Consider the following 20,104-nt stretch of genomic DNA (forward strand, 5'->3'; position numbering starts at 1 on the left):
ATGATAGGCTATGCATGACGGCTAGTATAACTGGAGGAGGATGAACCCAGGAAAACCCTAGTAAGAACCACTGACCCACGGGAAGCTACTGGCAAGCTTTCTCACATAACATTGACTGAGCTGGACAGAAGTGAGACAGCACCGATCTTTAACGGCGAGCGCTTGAGACCACTCGCCCCCCTCCTACCCCCCTCCTACCCACCTCCTTGCCCCCCTGCTCCCCCCCCCCAGCCACCGTACTTTGTAATAACTTAATGAGTGCTTAGGTAAAATATGCACTTCGACAAATACCCAAATATGGACATTTTAATCCCAAGACAGACAATACTTTAAAGTGAAACAAATGTCTTTGGGTGTTGTTAGCAAGCCAAAAGGACATCAGTCAACATCAGGAACTATTATGTTTGGCTATTTGCAACGTTTCGTCAATCCTTGCGAACATGTGACTGATATCGGATTGATCTGACAATTTCATTTATTAATTCTAAAGCAGTTACTTTATATAATAAGTCACTATGTGCTATTTTAAATCAAACACTGTTATCCGTAAATTCTGTTTCTCCTTTTTGCCAAATCATTATTCTCGGAGTTTGTAAACTGAGGGGATTTTTTAATTGTACTTAGATTTGGCAGTGTAGAAATGTGTATATTTATTTACATCAAATGCATAATTTATTCCTTCTTAGCGCCGTGTTTTAATATCTTGATATTAGAATTGATAATGATTTTCCCGTTGTTATTATCATTGAATGTAGTTTGTAAATCAACATTTTTTAAAGCAGTGCAGTTTGCCGTATTTAAATTTTTAAATCAACAAATCAGCTTGTTCGTTCTCTTGATTGCTGTTTTGTAACAAAACTAGTTTTGATAACTTTTGTCGTATTCAGACATCTAAGCAAATACACACATATTCCTATTATGGATTGTTACCGAGACTGTTGCTTTTATGTCAAAGTCATGAACAGTTTCTGTCACTCTCTGAAAATTTAAATTTGTCAACATACACCTTTGTGCCATTATTTGTGTTGTGATGAAACTTATATATTATTTTGCTCCGCTTAATTACCAATCAAGTTAGTTTGCTCCACTTAATTGCCAATCAAGATTATATCATGCCATATAGTAACTTTAAGGTTTTGGGGATTTATTAATGGGATGAACAGTCCTGGGACTCGATGATATAAAATTACAAATGTGAGTCGAACAAGAATTTGAGGGTACTTCTGTTTTATAAAATTGTGATTGGTCAAGAAATATTGTATTATCCTTATAGGTGATCTAAAACAATACAAAATTAAAACTGTTTAATTGCTCTATAGAAATTTGTTCCAAAATGTTCGGGACCTGTAGTTTTCATATGCTGGTAATGTGAGATCATCGATAATTTTAAATGTATCATTTTCGGACCTATATTGTACCAATTTAATCTTTTCAAACAAAAACGTATATTCAGATGACAATTAAACGCCTACTTTATAGGCTCAAATAAGAGTCACATTTTGTATTATTATTTGTTCCGATTTCAGCACAAATGTGACCTTACTTATTTTGTTCAGCATTTGTTCCTGTACATGTCATCTTTAAATTATGTTCTTTAAGTTCTGAACAATGAAAACTCCTGAAATTCATGACTAATGATAATTTTTAAAGTGAATGGAAAGGTTGACATGCGCTTGTTCGGCACCTTTGCGTTCCCTGTTTCTACGCCGCTTCCGGTACGTGTCAAGCTATTTGAGTGTGGGTAGTTTTGGGGAGTGTTCTGCGGTTGTCTCCAGTTCAACAAAACACCGTAAGCCAATACCCCAGCCATGAAAAGCATATTTTATAAATGGCTTGAAATAAATGTAAACGTAAAACTAATACTTTTTTTAAATAATGCTTTATTACATCAACGAAATATATTATAAATAGCCTAGAAAATTTTATCATTAAAAGGTAAAGAGAAAAAACAAATTTCATGTTTAAAATGGTAGTATTGATACACATCGTTTGAAAATTATAATATAAATTGAATACATCAACGAAAATGCTACTGTATTGTTTGAAAACCTTTAGGGATGAAAGGAACAGGTCGATTTCAACATACGTGTTCATATGAAGTACACTCCACAACCAGGAATTATGCTTCTATCTACATGTGCATGTTACAAATCCACTCATAGATTCAGGTTCCCAGTTTCATTAAATGTCCCAAATCGTTTTGCGCAACACGAGATTTGTTGTCAATATTTTTCTTATTGCTAGGTTTCCAACAACAAATTGTAAGGGAACATCCGGCAGGAATCAAGTGAGGTATGAAATGAATGTAAAAACTGAATTCTTCCACATTGAGTGTCCTTTTACCCGTGAGAAAAATATGAGGAGTTTCTTATATTTGAGGAGTTCGTCAACAAACAACTGTTCTTAGTAGTTGCAAAGATAAATTTAAACTAATCTATTTGTTCCATTCCGTTTTACACCGGACAAAAAAAAAATCAACATTGCCATTAACATCATGACGAGATTTTTGTGAAATTTTGTGCAACCGGGGAAAAATGTGCCAGCTCGTATACGCTGGCAGAGCAGGGTTTACCTGTTCGTGTGAAATCACCAGTGCAATAAACTACCTATATCCTGGTTAACCAATGTTTTATGCGATAGAAGATATGGGTCTACGCTAAACACAGCTGAGTGCATGGTACACAAGATCATGCAATCTTGATCTAGCGTTCTGAGACTGAAATTTCCAAAACAAAAAAATATTAATTAATTTCAATTGCATGAAATAATACAGTCTTGAGAATTTAGCTTCTTCTAGTTCAAGATGTCATTCTCTTTGTTATAATTTGTTTTTAGCAGCATGCTGCCATTTTTAAAGTCCACTTCAGTTGTAAACAATACGTGTTTAAATACCTCGTTAGCATAATTAGTCACAACGAAATAATGAACTATTTTGTTTTTACATTTTACAGTTCGAATGGGATAGATCATACCTGCTACATTCCTGATGCTGGTGATGCCACACAATTGGATAAAAAAAAAAAACTGTTCCTGCTAGGTGATGTATCTGAGGAACACGTGCAAATGAATTCTCCCTGCTGGGAGCAATGTATCAGAGGAATACGTTTAATGAGGACAAAAAGGAAATCAATATAGTCTTTCAGCTCTCGGTCCTGTTTTAGAAGTGCTTCGCGCTCTTTTCATGAGGGGGAGAAGCGTTCCTCAGACGCATGAAAAGGAAAACACTCAATGCTAAGAGCACAATTAAAAAGACCAGCATCACCACAGCAACCGTGATAAAAGTAGTCTTCTCGATGCATGTCTCCTCTCTTCGATTCGTCTGTTCAGATCCGCCATTAGCTGAAAATAAACACAAAATTTTAAAATTTTTTTACAGTTGTGTCGGTATTGTTATCGTTACCACTATCACCACTGCTTACTCTACTACAGCTGTAATAACAGTTACTACACTACTACTTTTGCTGTTGTGGGTTTAACGCCATTTTTCATCACACGATAGGCTATTAATGGCGGCCAGTAAGACTGGAGGTGGAAGAACCCCGGGAAAACCCGGGTAAGAACCGCCGACCCATTTACTGGCAAGCTTTCTCACATGCATTCGAAACCACGAGGGCAGAGGTGAGATGGCCATGATCGGTAAATGCAAATGCTTTAGATCACTCGGCCACTCCAGGCCCCCTATTGTTGCTGTTGCTGCTGCTACTACTACTACTACTACAAGAATTATTATTACATTATTATTATTTTCTGTCAAGGTGGTACCAATATGTGTGAGGATGACTGTTTAACAAAGCCTAATTGATTTTTAGTGTTGTATACTCATTATGGACTGTATGACAACACAGTCCAAAGTAACATCTTTACACATCCATATAAAAAAACAAGCAATTAATAAAACCCACAAAATAATAGAAACAAACAAAACAAACAAACCACGTGCAATATACATGCTGCATGTTGCCGATTAAATATATGTTACAAAATGCAAAGATAAAGAATCGCAATGGAACTTTAGGAAGATAAGGCCTTCCAAATAAATGTAAACATGAAGTAATACACTTTAAATGAGTAAATGCAAAATGCTGAGATTCCGAACTCAAACAAATTCATAACGTTTCAAAATCGCAACGACACAGGAACAATGTTGTTGAATCTCCTTTCAAGTATCTTAACATAGGTGTGGATGAATATACCTTATAGGGAACAAATACTCTGTCTGTGTGTGAGAGAGAGAGAAATTTGGATTTTTGTTGTAGTTTTAACAATGTTTCGTCTATATCGCTACGATGTCTAGCACTGGGGCATCATGCCGCAGACATGTAGCATGATGTCCCACCCAGTCACATTCTCCTGACACCAGGTCGACCAGTCCTAACACTAACCTCTTAATGCTGAGCGTCAAGCGAGGCAGCTGTTTGCACCATTTTTATAAGTCTTTGATATGAATCGGCCTGGGTTCGAACCCGCGACCTCCTGAATCCGAGGCGGACGCTCTAACCACTAGGCCACTGGAGCGGTCTAACCAAATACTCATTCAATCTATATTCTTTGATATTAAAACCTACGAAACCATACGTTGTTTTGTTACCACGCGTCAAATTTACCTCCTATGATGTTTATACATGTTAAATCAATATTTCTTTGTTAATGCAATGTTATGACTGTAAATGTTTTTTAAATCTATCTTTTGTGATGTGAACAACCCTAAATCTATCGGATGGCATGTTAATATCCGTTGCATCGACCTTCTGGGATATTACTATCCATTAAATGCATCTTCTGGGTTCTTATTATTTGAGAAATATATTATCTAAAAAGTTAATTTCTAACTTCTGGGGCAGCAGTGCCCATTAAATGCACCTTTGGGATGTTAATATCCATTGATTCTGCTTTCTGGGATGTTAATATCCATTGATTCTGCTTTCTGGGATGTTAATATCCATTGGCTCTACCTTCTGGGATGTTAATATTCCATCGACTCTATCTACTGGGATCTTACTACCAGCTAAATGCACCTTCTGGCAAGTTAATATACGTTAAACCTACCTTCTGGGATGTTGATGTAAATTTGTGTGGAGACTGCCTGTCCTCCAGTTTGTAAATCGTCTGGATTGTCAGCGGTGGCTCGTCTCTTTCGTCCAACAGCAGGACACTGACTTGCAGACTGTAAAATGAGAATGTTGTGTGACACATGGATTATATTATCTTGGAATTGTATATTGATAACTTGTTTCTTTATGTATATTTTAGTACATGTCATTAGAAGGATATCGATACACAAATAATTAGTTAAATAAATTAATTAATTAATAAATCATGGCAATAGACTTTTATTTGTCAATGAAGAAAGGATGAAATGAAAGCATCAGTCAGCAAGAATAATTATAAAGCAATAATTTAATTAAAATTATATGAATAAGCAAATAAATAAAGACAGGTAAGAAAGCAAGTAAATAAATACAAAATCTAGTTGTTTTTATTCTACAGCAACTGGGGAGAAGTTTTGTTTAACTTTTGTAAAATTAAGGTCAAAATAATAGATAAATCTGAATCTACAATTGATTCTAAATTTAATAGATCAAAATAAATAAATAAATACATTTAAAATTTACAGCAACTTTATAGATTTTCTATAAATATATATAAACTGAGTACTTAAAGTATTAGTCTTAGAAAATGATGATGATACAATAATTTACATCATGAAGGAAAGAACAATACAGAAACATCTACTAATATATGCTCACATTGCATGTAGGGTCTGTCGAGTTGTAACAGAACTCAACTTGACATGTAATCATCATGGCTTGAACTCCAGGCTGCACGTGCTCCCATGTCATAGCCTCCAGATTGGCCAATCGGAAATATCGGTCTGGACACGGATTGGTTGCTGGGTCCACAGTAAAGCTTGTGCTGGTACCCACAGTAATGGGCAGTGTATTAGTTCCACAGCTTTTGAACAAATGAAAAAAAGATATTGCAACTTTTACAAAGGCTAGATAATAGTACATTCTACACAATGCCTTATCCATCGCAAGCAACATTGTTTTGTTAGAGAATGTCAGCTGACGCAAAATTATCTTAATTGTTATACAAGTGGTACACAGAAGGAAAATGTTCTATGCAATCCGCAAGGTTTATATACTAATTTTATTCGTTATACTATGTATTCTGGCCAAATGACTTCATATAAGCACAGAAAACACTATGCGTAGTAATTAGTTCTAGTAGAAGCACATATATTACATTATTGCAATTAAAAACGGGTATAAATGTTAACTGTTAAAGTTTCAGAAATTTCACAAGATACTGGCCAAGCGCAAGTCATGTTCAGTTTTGACCTGACCCTTCGATCATGTAATTGCAACACTGAGGTAGCATTATCGATCCCCATGACATGAATACATGCTATGATGTGAAGACATTTTGCGCATGTGCTTCCACTTAACATTTAATGGGAACGTTTCAAAAGAGTTTTAAATTTTTGTGACTGTTTCTTACCTTAGATACGTTTTAGAAACTAACACAAATAAATTGGTTTTTGTAGTGGAAGTTTATTAAATACTTTTTTTCACTAATTAGCTATTATCATAATGTAATTGAGGACCTCCAGCCAGTTAGAACTAAATGCAAAATATGGCTCTACTGCACTCATTTGAAGTCTACAGCCAATTACAAGGTGTAATGACCAAACTGGAACATAATCTTTAAAATCACACGACAAGCTACCTAAATTGTTCTTGAAATACGGAGATTCAATACTAACGTCATCTTCCTAAAAAATCATTTTCTACTTGAAATTTGAACAAACAGCTAACCAACCCTCTTTTTGTATGAATTCCTAAATAATAGCACTCAACGAAAAGAATACCCAAAAAGTAATTTTCACCAAAGAACTTTTGGAATCCGTTATTTACGCTTGCCTAGTTTTCTTCAATCTGCAGAAATTTATAAAATATAGCAAAACTGCTACAAAGTTTTTCAAAAAATGCTTTTTAATTAGCTCCAGCACGTAAATCAAACTTGTTTATAACCTCTTTACTTGCTTAGCTTTGACCAATATTAAGGTCATTGCATTTGCTTCGCGTTAGTGATAACACATTATTGCAAATTGCAGTTTAGCTTGTGTGAGTACAAACTGGAAAGATCGCACAAAGTTGACGTAAAAACCAAGAAGTTTTGTCACTGATGATATAAACAGTGTTAGACTGACTTTGCTCAAATATTTAAATTAGGTTTTAATCATCTAAAATAATAAGCGTGTACAAGTTTGCAAATTTTAGTGGAAATAGGAACGATTTTCTCATACAAACGCGGGTTGGCTGCCCTTTGAACAAACAGACAAAGCATCAGTTAAGATTTGTATGATATTCAAACTAGTAGCAATTGATCAATACTGACTTATAGCCGGTAGGTCAACTGAACTGTCGCCTTAGTGGAGAACGCAGTGTATACAGTCGTATATCATCCATGCAATGATATTTTAATGACAAGTTTTATGTATTGAGTTATTACATGAGTTGTCTTATTGTTCAAAGAGTTCATACAAATCAATACAAGTTTTGACTAAATTTTCTTTTACGAAAAAGGTTATATGTCATGTATAAAAACGAGCATACTGCAAATTAATTCTGTCGCAGATTTGTGGATGTTGTCATTAAAAGACCAGAATGTCGACATAATGGACATAATTCAAAATCAGACGTAAAACGAACAAACATATCATACAAGGAAACTTACAAATAACCAGAACCAAAATAGCAAGCCTATGCAATAGTATAAAAATTTCTGTAAACAGGATTTCTTTTTTTTAATATCACTTGATAAGAAATGTTATTGGTTGAAACTTCAATTTTCTCAACATTTGGACTTTAATAATGAAACTATAAAGCACATTATTTATGATTGCTATATAGTGCGAACTATTCATATTTTTTACTATTTCGGAAACGTCTTCTTGCACAAAATTATCAGGAACATTTAATTTCACAATGGATCAGAAAAGAACAGGACAGAACCTTTAATGACAGAGAGATGAGACCAAGCACTAGCAGATAAAGACAGGTTAAAACAGGTTGTTCAGTAATTCCTTGTTTCTCCATTTTAAAAATCAATACGAAGCATCGTAGTTGAAAGTATCTCTAAACATAAATACAGATTAGCTTTTTCCAATGATGTGATACTAGAATACAAAAAAGGATACTGCTAGATTGCCATGAACTAAGTTAAATATTATGTTCTTCTCTATGCACAGTATATATATATATATATATATATATATATATATATATATATATATATATAATGCGTAAGTAATATTATATAGTATTATCAACAACAAAGCCAATAATTATCCGTAAGCACAGCATAATTAATGTTTCCTGTTATTAAAAATACACACTATTTTCCATACACACAGTTAACAATGCACAATACTATCCATACACACTATTAACAATACACACTATTAACAATACACTCTATTATCAATATACACTAATAACAATATAAATAATTATCAATACACACTAATAACAATAGACACAATTATCATTGCACACAATTATTAATACCCGCAATTTGAAATCGTCTTTTAAATCAAGATATAACGGAAGTAAAATGGGTAAAACTGACAAACAAATAAATCAGAAAGATCAACACAACTTAATTTTGTTAATTATATTTCTTTTGCATTTAGCAATTTCTCAGAACCATTTGTGGATTAGAGTTTTTGTATTTCTTCCCCAAGGCCTTTCCCTCCATACAGTATTAAATGCCTTTTTGCAAGTGATGCACACGCACACACAAAATAATTTCATCTTTCTTGTTCTAAAAATTTCTACAAGTGCTCGAAAAGAACAAATATTATCATGTGACTAATAACCTGTTATATGTTCCTGGTTCGATGAAAGTTCATATATTACCCAACACAAGCTTAGCTACATGTCCATTGGTCTTGTAACCGATTGACTGACACCTGGTGGTATGTGTGAAGAATCTGAGGACTTGTCAATTAGGAACATACTGTTTGTTGCAATAATTATTATACAGCCTTACTACTAGGCAATTCTCGGATGTTGGCTATTATTCATTTGTCCTGTGTTCACGTCATGACAAATCTCAGTAAATCATAGAAGCACTGTACCCCTGTAGACGTATTTAGAAGTTCATTTAACATATATTTCTGACTGTTATGTAATTGATCAACATAAGGTGGTCCAACATCTTCAATACTGTGTGCCACATGGGCCGAAAACATCAAGTATGTTGTCCATACATGATATGTATTATATTAATAATACTATAATTAGAGAACTGGCATTTTGTATGAGAACCGGCCACAAGAAAATGACCCACGTGCCACATTTGGCCCGCTGATCCGTAGTTGGACCAATCTGGATAATCACAGGGACTGAACAAGATGGATAAACGGTTCCAAGCCAAACATACTTCAGAATAAAGATATAAGAAACTAGATGTCCAAATTCAGATTTAAGTTATGTAAATAAATAATACTCACTAATTTTGAATGAAATAATTACTTTGAAAGGCTGGAGTTGCATTGACTTGTTGCTTGACCATACACCACTTTGCTTTCACTCCGAAGGTGGAGATACCCTCTGAAAATTGAAAAGCGTATACACGGTTAGATAATTATTAGCAACAGCCATGTCCAACCAAATGAATATATATATATATATATATATATATATATATATATATATATATATATATATATATATATATATATATATGTGTGTGTGTGTGTGTGTGTGTGTGTGTGTGTGTGTGTGTGTGAGAGAGTGTGTGTGTGTGCATTTAAATATATAAACCTATACACTGTACCTATCCAATCCATGGAAGTGGCTGTTCAAAAGAAACGATGAGATATTGTAAAAAATAGTTTTGTTACAAATACACACATACATATAGAGATTAATGTGATCTGATAATTTTGCGATACACAAAGGAATCATACCAACCTATGTAATTCCCAGTTTTGGGCTGGCAGGAAAATTCCAGTTGGAGATAGTAAGAGTCACCGAGTTCAAGAGGGGTAGAGGAAACAACTGTGGTGTTGTCTGTCGCTCTTCGGACCGTCAAGACTAAATCAGCATCGGATGACTTGTTCACAATATGAATATCCCTAGATAATAATAATAATAATAATAATAATAATCATCATCATCATCATCATATGCCGCTATGAGTCAGTACATTTGTTTATTCGGAACGTTTAATGAGTAATTGTATTACGTTGCCAAGACCTTTATTGCTGTATTACTATATTTACAGCTTATTACATAGCGTATTAAACTGTAACGAATAACGTATTGGTAGATCAGGGCCTATCTTACACTGTTAAAGTCCTAAGTACAATATATCCGATTATACCGGCATAATATGTGATGTCATATCTTGTTCTATGCTATTCGAAGCTGGGTCTGCAATTCGCGCGGATACTGTGGAATAATTTAAATATCCTGGTGATATTGCTTTTACTACTTCAGTGTCGTCTGCAATCTTCCGTCAGCTGTAGGTCTTCATCATCATCATTTAAATTATAGACGTTTTCGCCCATATGGTCATCTACGTCTGGTTAATGTCCATAAGCGGACTATTTAATTGATCCCGGGGGAAGGAATTAGAGCTTCATCCCCCAGGCATTACTGTGCATAAAAGGCACTATTTAATTGAGCCGCCAGGTCTTTTTGGGTAAATATGGCTGGATTCATAGACCCAAGCGACCTGAATTTTCTCTTCCTCTCACTTCTCACCACCACTATCTTTATTATTACTACTACTACTGCTACAAATGCTACTACCAGAGCAGGATCGATAGGGGTTGGTTTCCTGGGTGTCAGACCTCACACGCTAAAAATATAAACGAATACACACACACACACACACACACACACACACACAGACACACACACACACACACACACAATCACTTTTCACTTGAAATTTTAATATGGTTTTATTCTTGAGCACATTTATTGATTACTATGCACACTTTGAGTAATATACCCATACACTTTTTTTGGTTCTCTTTCGAGGAAAGTCAAGGCCCTTTTGAAATTTTGGAAATCCCGCCCCCAACACTCGACTGACCCAGCCCTGGCTACTACTGCCACCACACCTTCCCATTTATGTCACTTTTGTCTCCTTGCCGCAGAGTACACTACCGGTATTCCACTGTAGCCATGACTAGTACTTAAAGAAGCACTCATCTCTCTCCTTTACCGCGTGGGGGCGTGCAAGGACGAATTACATTTTTTTCCGGGGTGGGTGGGTGGTATGACAGATAAGATATAGATCTAGAAATACACCCTGAAATCTGTCCATAAACTGTCTGTACTTATTATAGCTATATTATGCTAAGTATTAGACGGTTAAGATCTATATATAGTTTATTTAAACACGTGTAATTTAATGCACAGCAATGAGGGAACAACATGAGTTTGGGCACCTTAATCTCTACTGGTACCGTCGATGTTCTATGCCATTTTTGATTCCTAATTTAAAAATATTGCCATTTTAAAGTGAGAAAAAATACAGTTTCAATCCAAACACGTAATAAGCGAGAAAATACATCTAAACTAGACTATTTAGTAATACAGATTGTATCTATACACCTCTTTGGATAACAGGTTCGCAGATTGCAAACTATTATTTACTCACCCTATTGTAGCGTTGACCTCTTGATAGATGTTGACCGCATCAGTCTGACAGCACTTTATGGCGTAGTAAGAGTCATAATAAGAACTGAAGTCGGTGTACCGTTCTGCCTTTATTACCCAATAAGCACAGTCCGGGGTCTAAAATATTATTTTATGAATAACTACAAGTATGGAGGTACCGTTCAATGCTAATATAAATAAATAAAAATATAAATATACATATCTATCTGTGCTAAGGTGCCTTTACACAATACTAAGCAAGCTTATATATATAGTCTCTTTATTATTGGATACTATATTAACAACGTAGTTATATAATCAGCCCACTTTTGAGAAGGTATATTATGATACACTCCATCCGTCATACCGTCCTTCTGTTTATAACCATAAATTCTCATAAAACGCTGGGTTGAAGTTTATCGAACTTGGTACATAGGTTGCCCTTTGATGTCCATCTATGAAAGGGATACGATTATAAGAGCCTGCACAAAGGTCACTGGGATTAGGTTAACGGAATTTGGGTGACGACCACAGGGTAAGCTTCGAAATGGCACGCAGATGATGGTGGTACGGGGGATATGTCATTAAACAATGTGGAGATTTGCCATGGCGAGCGAGGCTTGGAATTTTAGATAGTCTATACCCTCACAGCGTCAGCTTTTATCTCTGTCTCCAAGGGCCTTAATTCCACAAGCTGTACATAAAATAGGACTTAAATTTAAGTCTAGAAACAGTCGATCGAATTTGTTGAAATTCAAGTCCAAGTAAACTTAGTGTAATAGATGTTGCTATAATTGGGGCCAGGTTTTGCTGATCGAAGTTCGCATATGGCCCAATGCGTAGAATAATACAAAGTGATTCTCGCACGAAAAATCAGAATTAAAAATAAACAATATATACCAAGATTGTGAACACATTTGATATTTTGACTTAGTGTATATTTACCAGAATGTAATACTTGAATATGAGTAACAAATGAATATGAAACAATTAGAGGCAAGAAATAGTCTAGTTAGACACAGTGACGGATTTATGATTTTGCAATCCATAAGCATTGTCAGAGTTGCCCCACCCCCACCATCCGCTTAAAACAAAGCCTTAAAGCTAGTATCCTTAAACACTTCACGCATTAAAATAATGTCAAAATTTAGCTAGATTTTTTTCACGAAAATATGTCATTTTGTTTACAAAACCAGATTTGCATTCTTTGAAATCTGCCGTCCCCTGAATTTTGCGCAGTAGTTATCACCTGTATATGAAATCTACCACTGGTTATATACAAGTACCATCTAGGTAGTTATCCATTTCTATTATATTAATATTTGTAGATATTGAAATTTTTTGCCGCTACGTGTTTGAACGTGGAAGACAGGTGACCACTAATTGAGATGCTTTCTGAAGTTTTACCCCACTTACACTATCGTATTTGCCGCCACAAACAGTAGGTCCTGCATTCGCTGTGAATGGAATGCTATCATAAAGAGTCCAGTTTGCACCGCTGTCACCTGCCACTGTTGGACAAGCCGTCTGATTGACTTCGTCATGTGATGTAACAAAGGTGTTGTTTACCATTGCAACCAATCTATTGATAGGATCACCGCCAGTTGCTAACCGGAATTCCATATGGAGTACTTTTGGATTTGCCGTATTGTTGAATTTGCACAGATACTCCGCTGGAGAAAAAAATGGATAGGGTTGATTCTAAACAAAAAATGTCTTAAATTATGATAGAGTACTGTTAAGTGCTTTTTGATGTAGATTTAAATATTCCTTATAACAATCTGGTGAATTTAATAAAAGAGCTTTACATTTTCTTGAACAATTAATACCTTAAATAAAAGCTTCCAAAAGCGATACTACTAAGTTTGAAATTTGTGCATATTTGTATGACTAAATTAACTTAAAGGAAAATCCTGAATCCCTCTTTTTTCACATCTTGATCAATGAGAGGTCGAATTAACGTTATTTACATCATGCGGGTATAAAAATCCAAAAATAAATTATTACCAACATTACAATAATATATTTAGTCATTTGAAACTGCCGTGATTTTCTTTTCTTCACAGGTGAAATAACAGTGTACTGACAACAAACAGAGCACAGCTAGGACGATTCCATGTGTGTAACTTTCATTTCATGACAGCGACGAAGGCAGCTAGACGTGCATTAATGACAGCTAAAATTAAAACACCCACTGCCATAAAAATCAGATATGGTGCTCAGAGATACTTTGTATAAAAAAATTTTAAAATATACTCATATACGGGGCCTTAAATAAAAATATCCTTACAGCCTAATGATTTTCAAATCAAGAAGTTTAAAATTACCGGACGTTGAATTTGAGCACATAAAGTTGATAGAATATGGAATAAAAACTTGTTAACTGAGTATATATTGAGTAGATCTTTTTTTCGTCTTGCTCACTTCCCCCACTCCACCCCACCCCACCCCATCCACGACTGGAGCAACCCAGGCTGGCTGATGGCTTCCACGGAGGGACGAAGAGAAAGAGTACCTGAGGTGAGAGAGTGGCACTCAAACACGCGCCATAACAAACATGGAATACTAAAATAATAAAAATAACTATGGAAATTTGGACCCTTAAAGGTCTAAACTAAAACATAAAAAACTATTACTGCAACAATATATTAAAATATATAAAAATTATTAAAAATTACAAGTAACCGAAACAGGGGTTACTACAACTTGTAAGGAGGAGAAGGGGAATTAAAGGCGACCTTCAGGAAATACCTGTAGGGAGGTGAGTACGACCCGGAAACCCATAAAGCCTTAAAAACTTGAGGAAAAAATTAAGTAGAAAAAATCAGAGGATAATCGAATCAAATTTGTTTTACTTAAAATAAACTGATAAACTTACGAGCATACTTATTGCTAACTACCATACATGTTGTGAATGACTTGGAGGGGCTCACAAATAACATCACATTACTTGTATGTCTCTTAAACTGTGTGTATCGTTTTACTTCTCGAGTTCAATAAATATGGATAGTATATTATTTACTAGACTCAATGTTTTGGTACTGGGTAAGTTCCAGAGTGTTATATCAGTATGTGACGTACCACTTCGTAAATAGTATATAGATGTTATATGAAAGAATATATTCTTCCAAAAGATACCAGTTTTACCTGGAGCAGAATCTTTTTATATGCTTACCTTGTTGTAGTCTGGGGCCGATGGCATTCTATAATAATAATAATAATAATAATAATAAACAGGATTTACACTGATGAACACCGTACACAAAAATCAATTATTGTTGACGGCTAGGTTATTAGGAAAACTCCTTTGGATTGAAGAACGTAAGAAAAGGTACAATAGCAAGAACATAAACAACGATTTGCTATATACTATTTATTCAGACTGAACACAGTAGTTGCTGCCTTGTGAAATTACTTTCAATAAGTCCGGAGTCTGGTTTTTGCCGCATAGTCTAGCTAGTCTGGTTTTTGCCGCATAGTCTAGCTAGTCTGGTTTTGCGGCATAGTCTATCTAGTCTGGTTTTGCCGCATAGTCTAGTTTGTCTGGTTTTGCCGCATAGTCTAAGTGGTCTGGTTTTCGCCGCATACTCTAGCTAGTCTGGTTTTTGCCGCATATTCTAGCCTCGGATATGATTTTTCCACAACAAAATATAAATCCCGTAAAAATGGTCTCTTGCCAGATCTCCGAGACAATGAAGGGTTATTAGTAAGCCTAATAGTGGTCCTGTTCGTAATTGTTACGAGAGCCCAGCTTTGTTGGGTGTCAAAAATCACATGTGGACGTTGGAAGCTTTGTTTAAGAACAAAGGACCCTTATTGGCGTCGTAAATCTCACCACGTTGACAGACGGCCGGAGTATTGTCTGCTAAGTTGAATAGAACAGAGTAGAATCGATATCCAATCGGAACTGAGAGAGGGTACGGTCACCATTTCAATCCGAATTTAACTGAGTAATTTAGACTAGAAACTTCAGTAATTGCGAAACATTGTGCTGGAAAGTTAAAGCAATAACTCCGGGAAAGCCCCTCGTTAATTGGCGGGAAAACTTAGGAAATTATAAGGAAAGACAAAACCTCGTAAAGGAAGCTTTTAGCGGACAGACTTTTGGTGTGGTTTAGCCCCGAGTCTCTAGGAGAGAGACGGAATAGAGACTAGTGGAGAAGTCGATTGTGAATCGAAGGATAGTCGGAGAGCAGAGTCAAGGAGGAAGAGAGAAAGGAATCGAGGAGGAGGAATTGGAGAAGAAGCAGTCAAGGAGAAGGAATTAGGAGGGTAGTCAGAAGGAGAGAAGAAATTGGTGGGATAGGAGAGATACAGATGAGCAGAAAACAAGAACAGATGGAAAAGCAATCTCACACTATAAATCAAAGGATGCAATATACTATCACTTGGTTGAGAGGAAGAAGAGTGATTGGGAAATTATTATCATTTGAATATTGAATTGTATTAAATTGTTATTCTTTTGAATTTCACCTTTTGTGTTCTCAATAATTTAACTGTCGACATTGCTGACTGGGGGCTCGGAGCCTTACCTCTCTCTATCACTAATTCACTCCCTACAAAATCGAGTCTGGGATGGATTTCTACAGTAATTTAAATAATATATTGAGAGCCCCCCTCCTCAACCCTACCAAACGCCACACTATATCTTTTCTGCCTAAAATGTTGATCATTCCATGTTAATACCACTAAAAAGAGTATACGCAACGACAACTGTTGGCGTAATGGCCAGACGTTAAGAGACCTCTTTGAAACTATTAACTTTCATGGGGTTCTGGACAAGTATTATAGTATATGGTACATAAACTATAGCAAAACACATAAGACAGCGTTTTACCGTCAATCCAAATTGGTTATAAGGCTGAGGTAAAAACATTTTAGAACGAGAAAATAATAATAATAATAATAATAATAATAATAATAATAATAATAATAATAACTCTCATAATATTGCAATTATATCAACACGAATAACAATAACAACAACTCGTACACGGGTCAGCAGCCGATGTTATTGATGCCTTGAGTATTCCGACTCAAGGAAACGAAGAAAAATAAATGATTTTCAAATTTCTATTATTAAAATTGCAAATAATATACACAATACTGTAAGAGTTTACATGTTTGGACTCGAGAAACTGAACAATAGCCATACAATTAGAGCTTTTACACTTTTATTTAATTTCTCAATTTCATCATCAAATAATACACTTTCTCAAGTAATTTGACACAAATAAATAAATAAATAGTCACGTCCTTTTCTAATGTTCCAAATATCTAATTAGTAAATAAAACATAAGCTACTCCGGTGGCCTAGTGGTTAGAGCATCCGTCTCGGATACGGGAGTCGCTGGTTTGAACCACGCCGATTCATACCAAAGACTTATAAAAAGGGGTCTAACAGCTGCCTCGCTAGACGCTTAGCATTAAGAGGTTAGTGTTAGGACTGGTCGGCCTCGTGTGAGGATAATGTGACTAGGTGGGACATCATGCTACATGTCTGCGGCATGATGCCCCAGTGCTAGATATCACTATAAAAACAACTGGCACACTGCAGAGATCGTAGCGATATGAATAAAAAGACGTTAAAGCTACGTTAAACATCCAACACCCCCCACCCCACCCCATCCCCACCCACCCCACACACAAACACACGGTTACTGCAATCTGCTTTAACAGCAATGAATGTTTGTTTATACACAATTAATTACGAATAAACTGAATTCAAACGATGTTTATAATCGCTTCTGCGAGAACATTATGACACAGTGACCTTGTTTATGTTGTGGATGTTAGTTCCTTTCAGCATGAATAACTTTATCGTAAAATTATTTGGAAATATGTGTCATGTCAATGTTCAAGAAGATAAACAGGTTGCTGTGTTAATATGTCATGATACAATAATGTGTTAATATGTCATGATACAATAATGTGTTAATATGTCATGATACAATAATGGGAATCCATAAAACTTACCACAAATGCCCCGTATAGGGTAAGGAGCACGAATGCTGCGACAGGAGTAAGTCCTACGACCATCTATAATAATAATAATAATAATAATAATAATAATAATAATAATAATAATAATAATGAGTTGAGGAAAAGGAAGATAATGATGATGACGACAAGAATATATATGGGGGGAGAGAGAGAGAGCACGCATCTTTTCACTCAGACTCTCTTGGATATGATATTTTGTGGAAGGCACTTCTCAAAACGTCAAATCACACACTTCTATTGGTCAGAAGCTTCTATGTACACAGACGGGAATTAGAATTATGTTTGACAGTACAGGAGTGGATATAAAGACGTGCAAATAGACTTGTTAGGGCTAGTAGAGGCTGTAACATTGTAGATTGTGATCTCATTATCTAATACTTGTTCAAATATTACTGAAATTATATGCTTCCAAAGAGTTATTTGACACAAATGAACACCTCTTTATGAAGGAATATTTTCAAGTTATTTTTGATGAACTTAACATTAAAATATCGCTTGATGACATTATTCAAACATCATATAATTCAAAAAGAAAAAAAAAGTGATGTGTCATTGATGGAGTTACATTATATATATATATATATATATATATATATATATATATATATATATATATATATATATATATATATATATATATATATATATATATATATATATATATATATATTCTGCATGCACAATATTTCCATTTTCTCATAATCTCTTTAATACGATATTTGACACAGAACATTTTCCACAGTCTCTGTAGGGTTGCTGACAAAATTATATTTAAGAACAGTGTTCGCTTATTGTTCAAAATACTCTGTCTGGTCAAGGTCAAAGAGACGTTCATTAACGAAATGAATACCTTATACATTTGCAGGTCTTGACGTAAGTCATGTACAGGTTTTGACGTAAGTCATGTACAGGTCTTCACGTAAATCATGTACAGGTCTTGACGTAAATCATGTACAGGTCTTGACGTAAATCATGCACAGGTCTTGACGTAAATCATGCACAGGTCTTGACGTAAATCATGTACAGGTCTTGACGTAAATCATGTACAGGTCTTGACGTAAATCATGTGCAGGTCTTAACGTAAATCATGTACAGGTCTTGACGTAAATCATGCACAGGTCTTGACGTAAATCATGTACAGGTCTTGACGTAAATCATGTGCAGGTCTTGACGTAAATCATGTACAGGTCTTGACGTAAATCATGCACAGGTCTTGACGTAAATCATGTACAGGTCTTGACGTAAATCATGCACAGGTCTTAATGTAAATCATGTGCAGGTCTTGACGTAAATCATGTACAGGTCTTGACGTAAATCATGCACAGGTCTTGACGTAAGTCATGTTCAGGATCTATTTGATAAACTTTAACTCCATGATTAGCCTATGGTGCCACAGCGTGGGGATTTACTCAGGATAACTTATTTAAAATTTTATATATATATATATATATAAATATAAAATCTTTATTGCATGCAAAGTGACGAACACAAAGTGCTTTTACAGATGGTGAATTTGGTAGAATGTCGTGCACTGCTGCAAATTAGACGCATAGCTATTAAATATTTGTTAAATGATTTCAGATACATTAAAACTAATGATTAAACAAATGATGCATTTGTCTCAAGAAAGATTAAATGATTTTGACTTCTTCATTTATATTTCCCTAATTTGAAAATAGATTATTGAAATAAGCCTATCTCCACTAACAATAAATTTCTATCAAACTGTCCAAAATGACTAACAAATTAATTGTTTTTACGATTTATTTGTTTTCGTTTGGATTTTGTTTATGGATATGTTTTTATAAAAATAAAAATAAAAAACTATTATTTTGTAAACATCTTTGCAAAATAACTAGATATCGACGATTTGTTTGCTATCGGGTTGCGTATATGTTGCGTATATATATATATATATATATATATATATATATATATATATATATATATATATATATATATATATAGAGAGAGAGAGAGAGAGAGAGACAGACAGACAGACAGACAGACAGACAGCACACAGACACACAAACAGACAGAGAGGATACCTTGATTTATCTCGGGGAAGCGATGTGACACACTTTTCATAAGACTGTAAGGGAATTTACTAATAGAGCTCTGAGTAACGAAAAGCTTTATCATCCAGCGCTTTACAAAAAGAAACACCCAGCGCTCGAGCAATATGTACTGCTGCTAATTTTGGGGTGGATCCATATACGAACCACCCTAACTATGTATATATGCACTCAATCATAACTCCGCCTCCTTTCCAAACAAAAAAAATGATGTTTTTAAAATCACAAAACCAACAAGCGTGAAGTACCCATGCCAACTATCCAAACACCTGCGTCTTTTGTATATTATCCATCGACAAGTCAAAATAAACATGGAGCGTTGCTATATGACTTCAAAGAAGT

At 35.0% G+C, this 20,104-nt stretch overlaps 1 protein-coding gene across 1 annotated transcript; it reads right to left on the reverse strand.

The window, feature by feature from the left end:
• Positions 1-1,888: 1,888 nt before the first annotated feature.
• LOC149772721 (uncharacterized) lies at positions 1,889-19,857 on the reverse strand. Its single transcript, XM_089947439.1, has 10 exons — positions 19,736-19,857; positions 17,661-17,723; positions 14,860-14,887; positions 13,101-13,357; positions 11,686-11,822; positions 9,984-10,147; positions 9,521-9,620; positions 5,748-5,952; positions 5,047-5,164; positions 1,889-3,339 (listed from the first exon to the last, which is right to left on the reverse strand). The coding sequence occupies exons 2-10, from the start codon at positions 17,721-17,723 to the stop codon at positions 3,158-3,160; spliced, it is 1,254 nt and encodes a 417-aa protein (XP_089803565.1). The 5' UTR covers positions 19,736-19,857; the 3' UTR covers positions 1,889-3,157.
• Positions 19,858-20,104: the final 247 nt, after the last annotated feature.

The sequence above is a fragment of the Sinohyriopsis cumingii genome, unplaced genomic scaffold, assembly GCF_028554795.1.
Source record: "Sinohyriopsis cumingii isolate HCF-2022 unplaced genomic scaffold, ASM2855479v2 utg001196l, whole genome shotgun sequence".
Classification (NCBI taxonomy): Eukaryota; Metazoa; Mollusca; class Bivalvia; order Unionida; family Unionidae; genus Sinohyriopsis; species Sinohyriopsis cumingii.

Coding starts and splice junctions, on each gene's coding strand:
- LOC149772721 (XM_089947439.1), bottom strand. CDS start 17,723: ATGGTCGTAGGACTTACTCCTGTCGCAGCATTCGTGCTCCTTACCCTA. Junction 14,888..17,660: donor CCCTATACGGGGCATTTGTG/GTAAGTTTTATG, acceptor TTATTATTATAG/AATGCCATCGGCCCCAGACT. Junction 9,621..9,983: donor CAAAACTGGGAATTACATAG/GTTGGTATGATT, acceptor TTCAATTTTCAG/AGGGTATCTCCACCTTCGGA.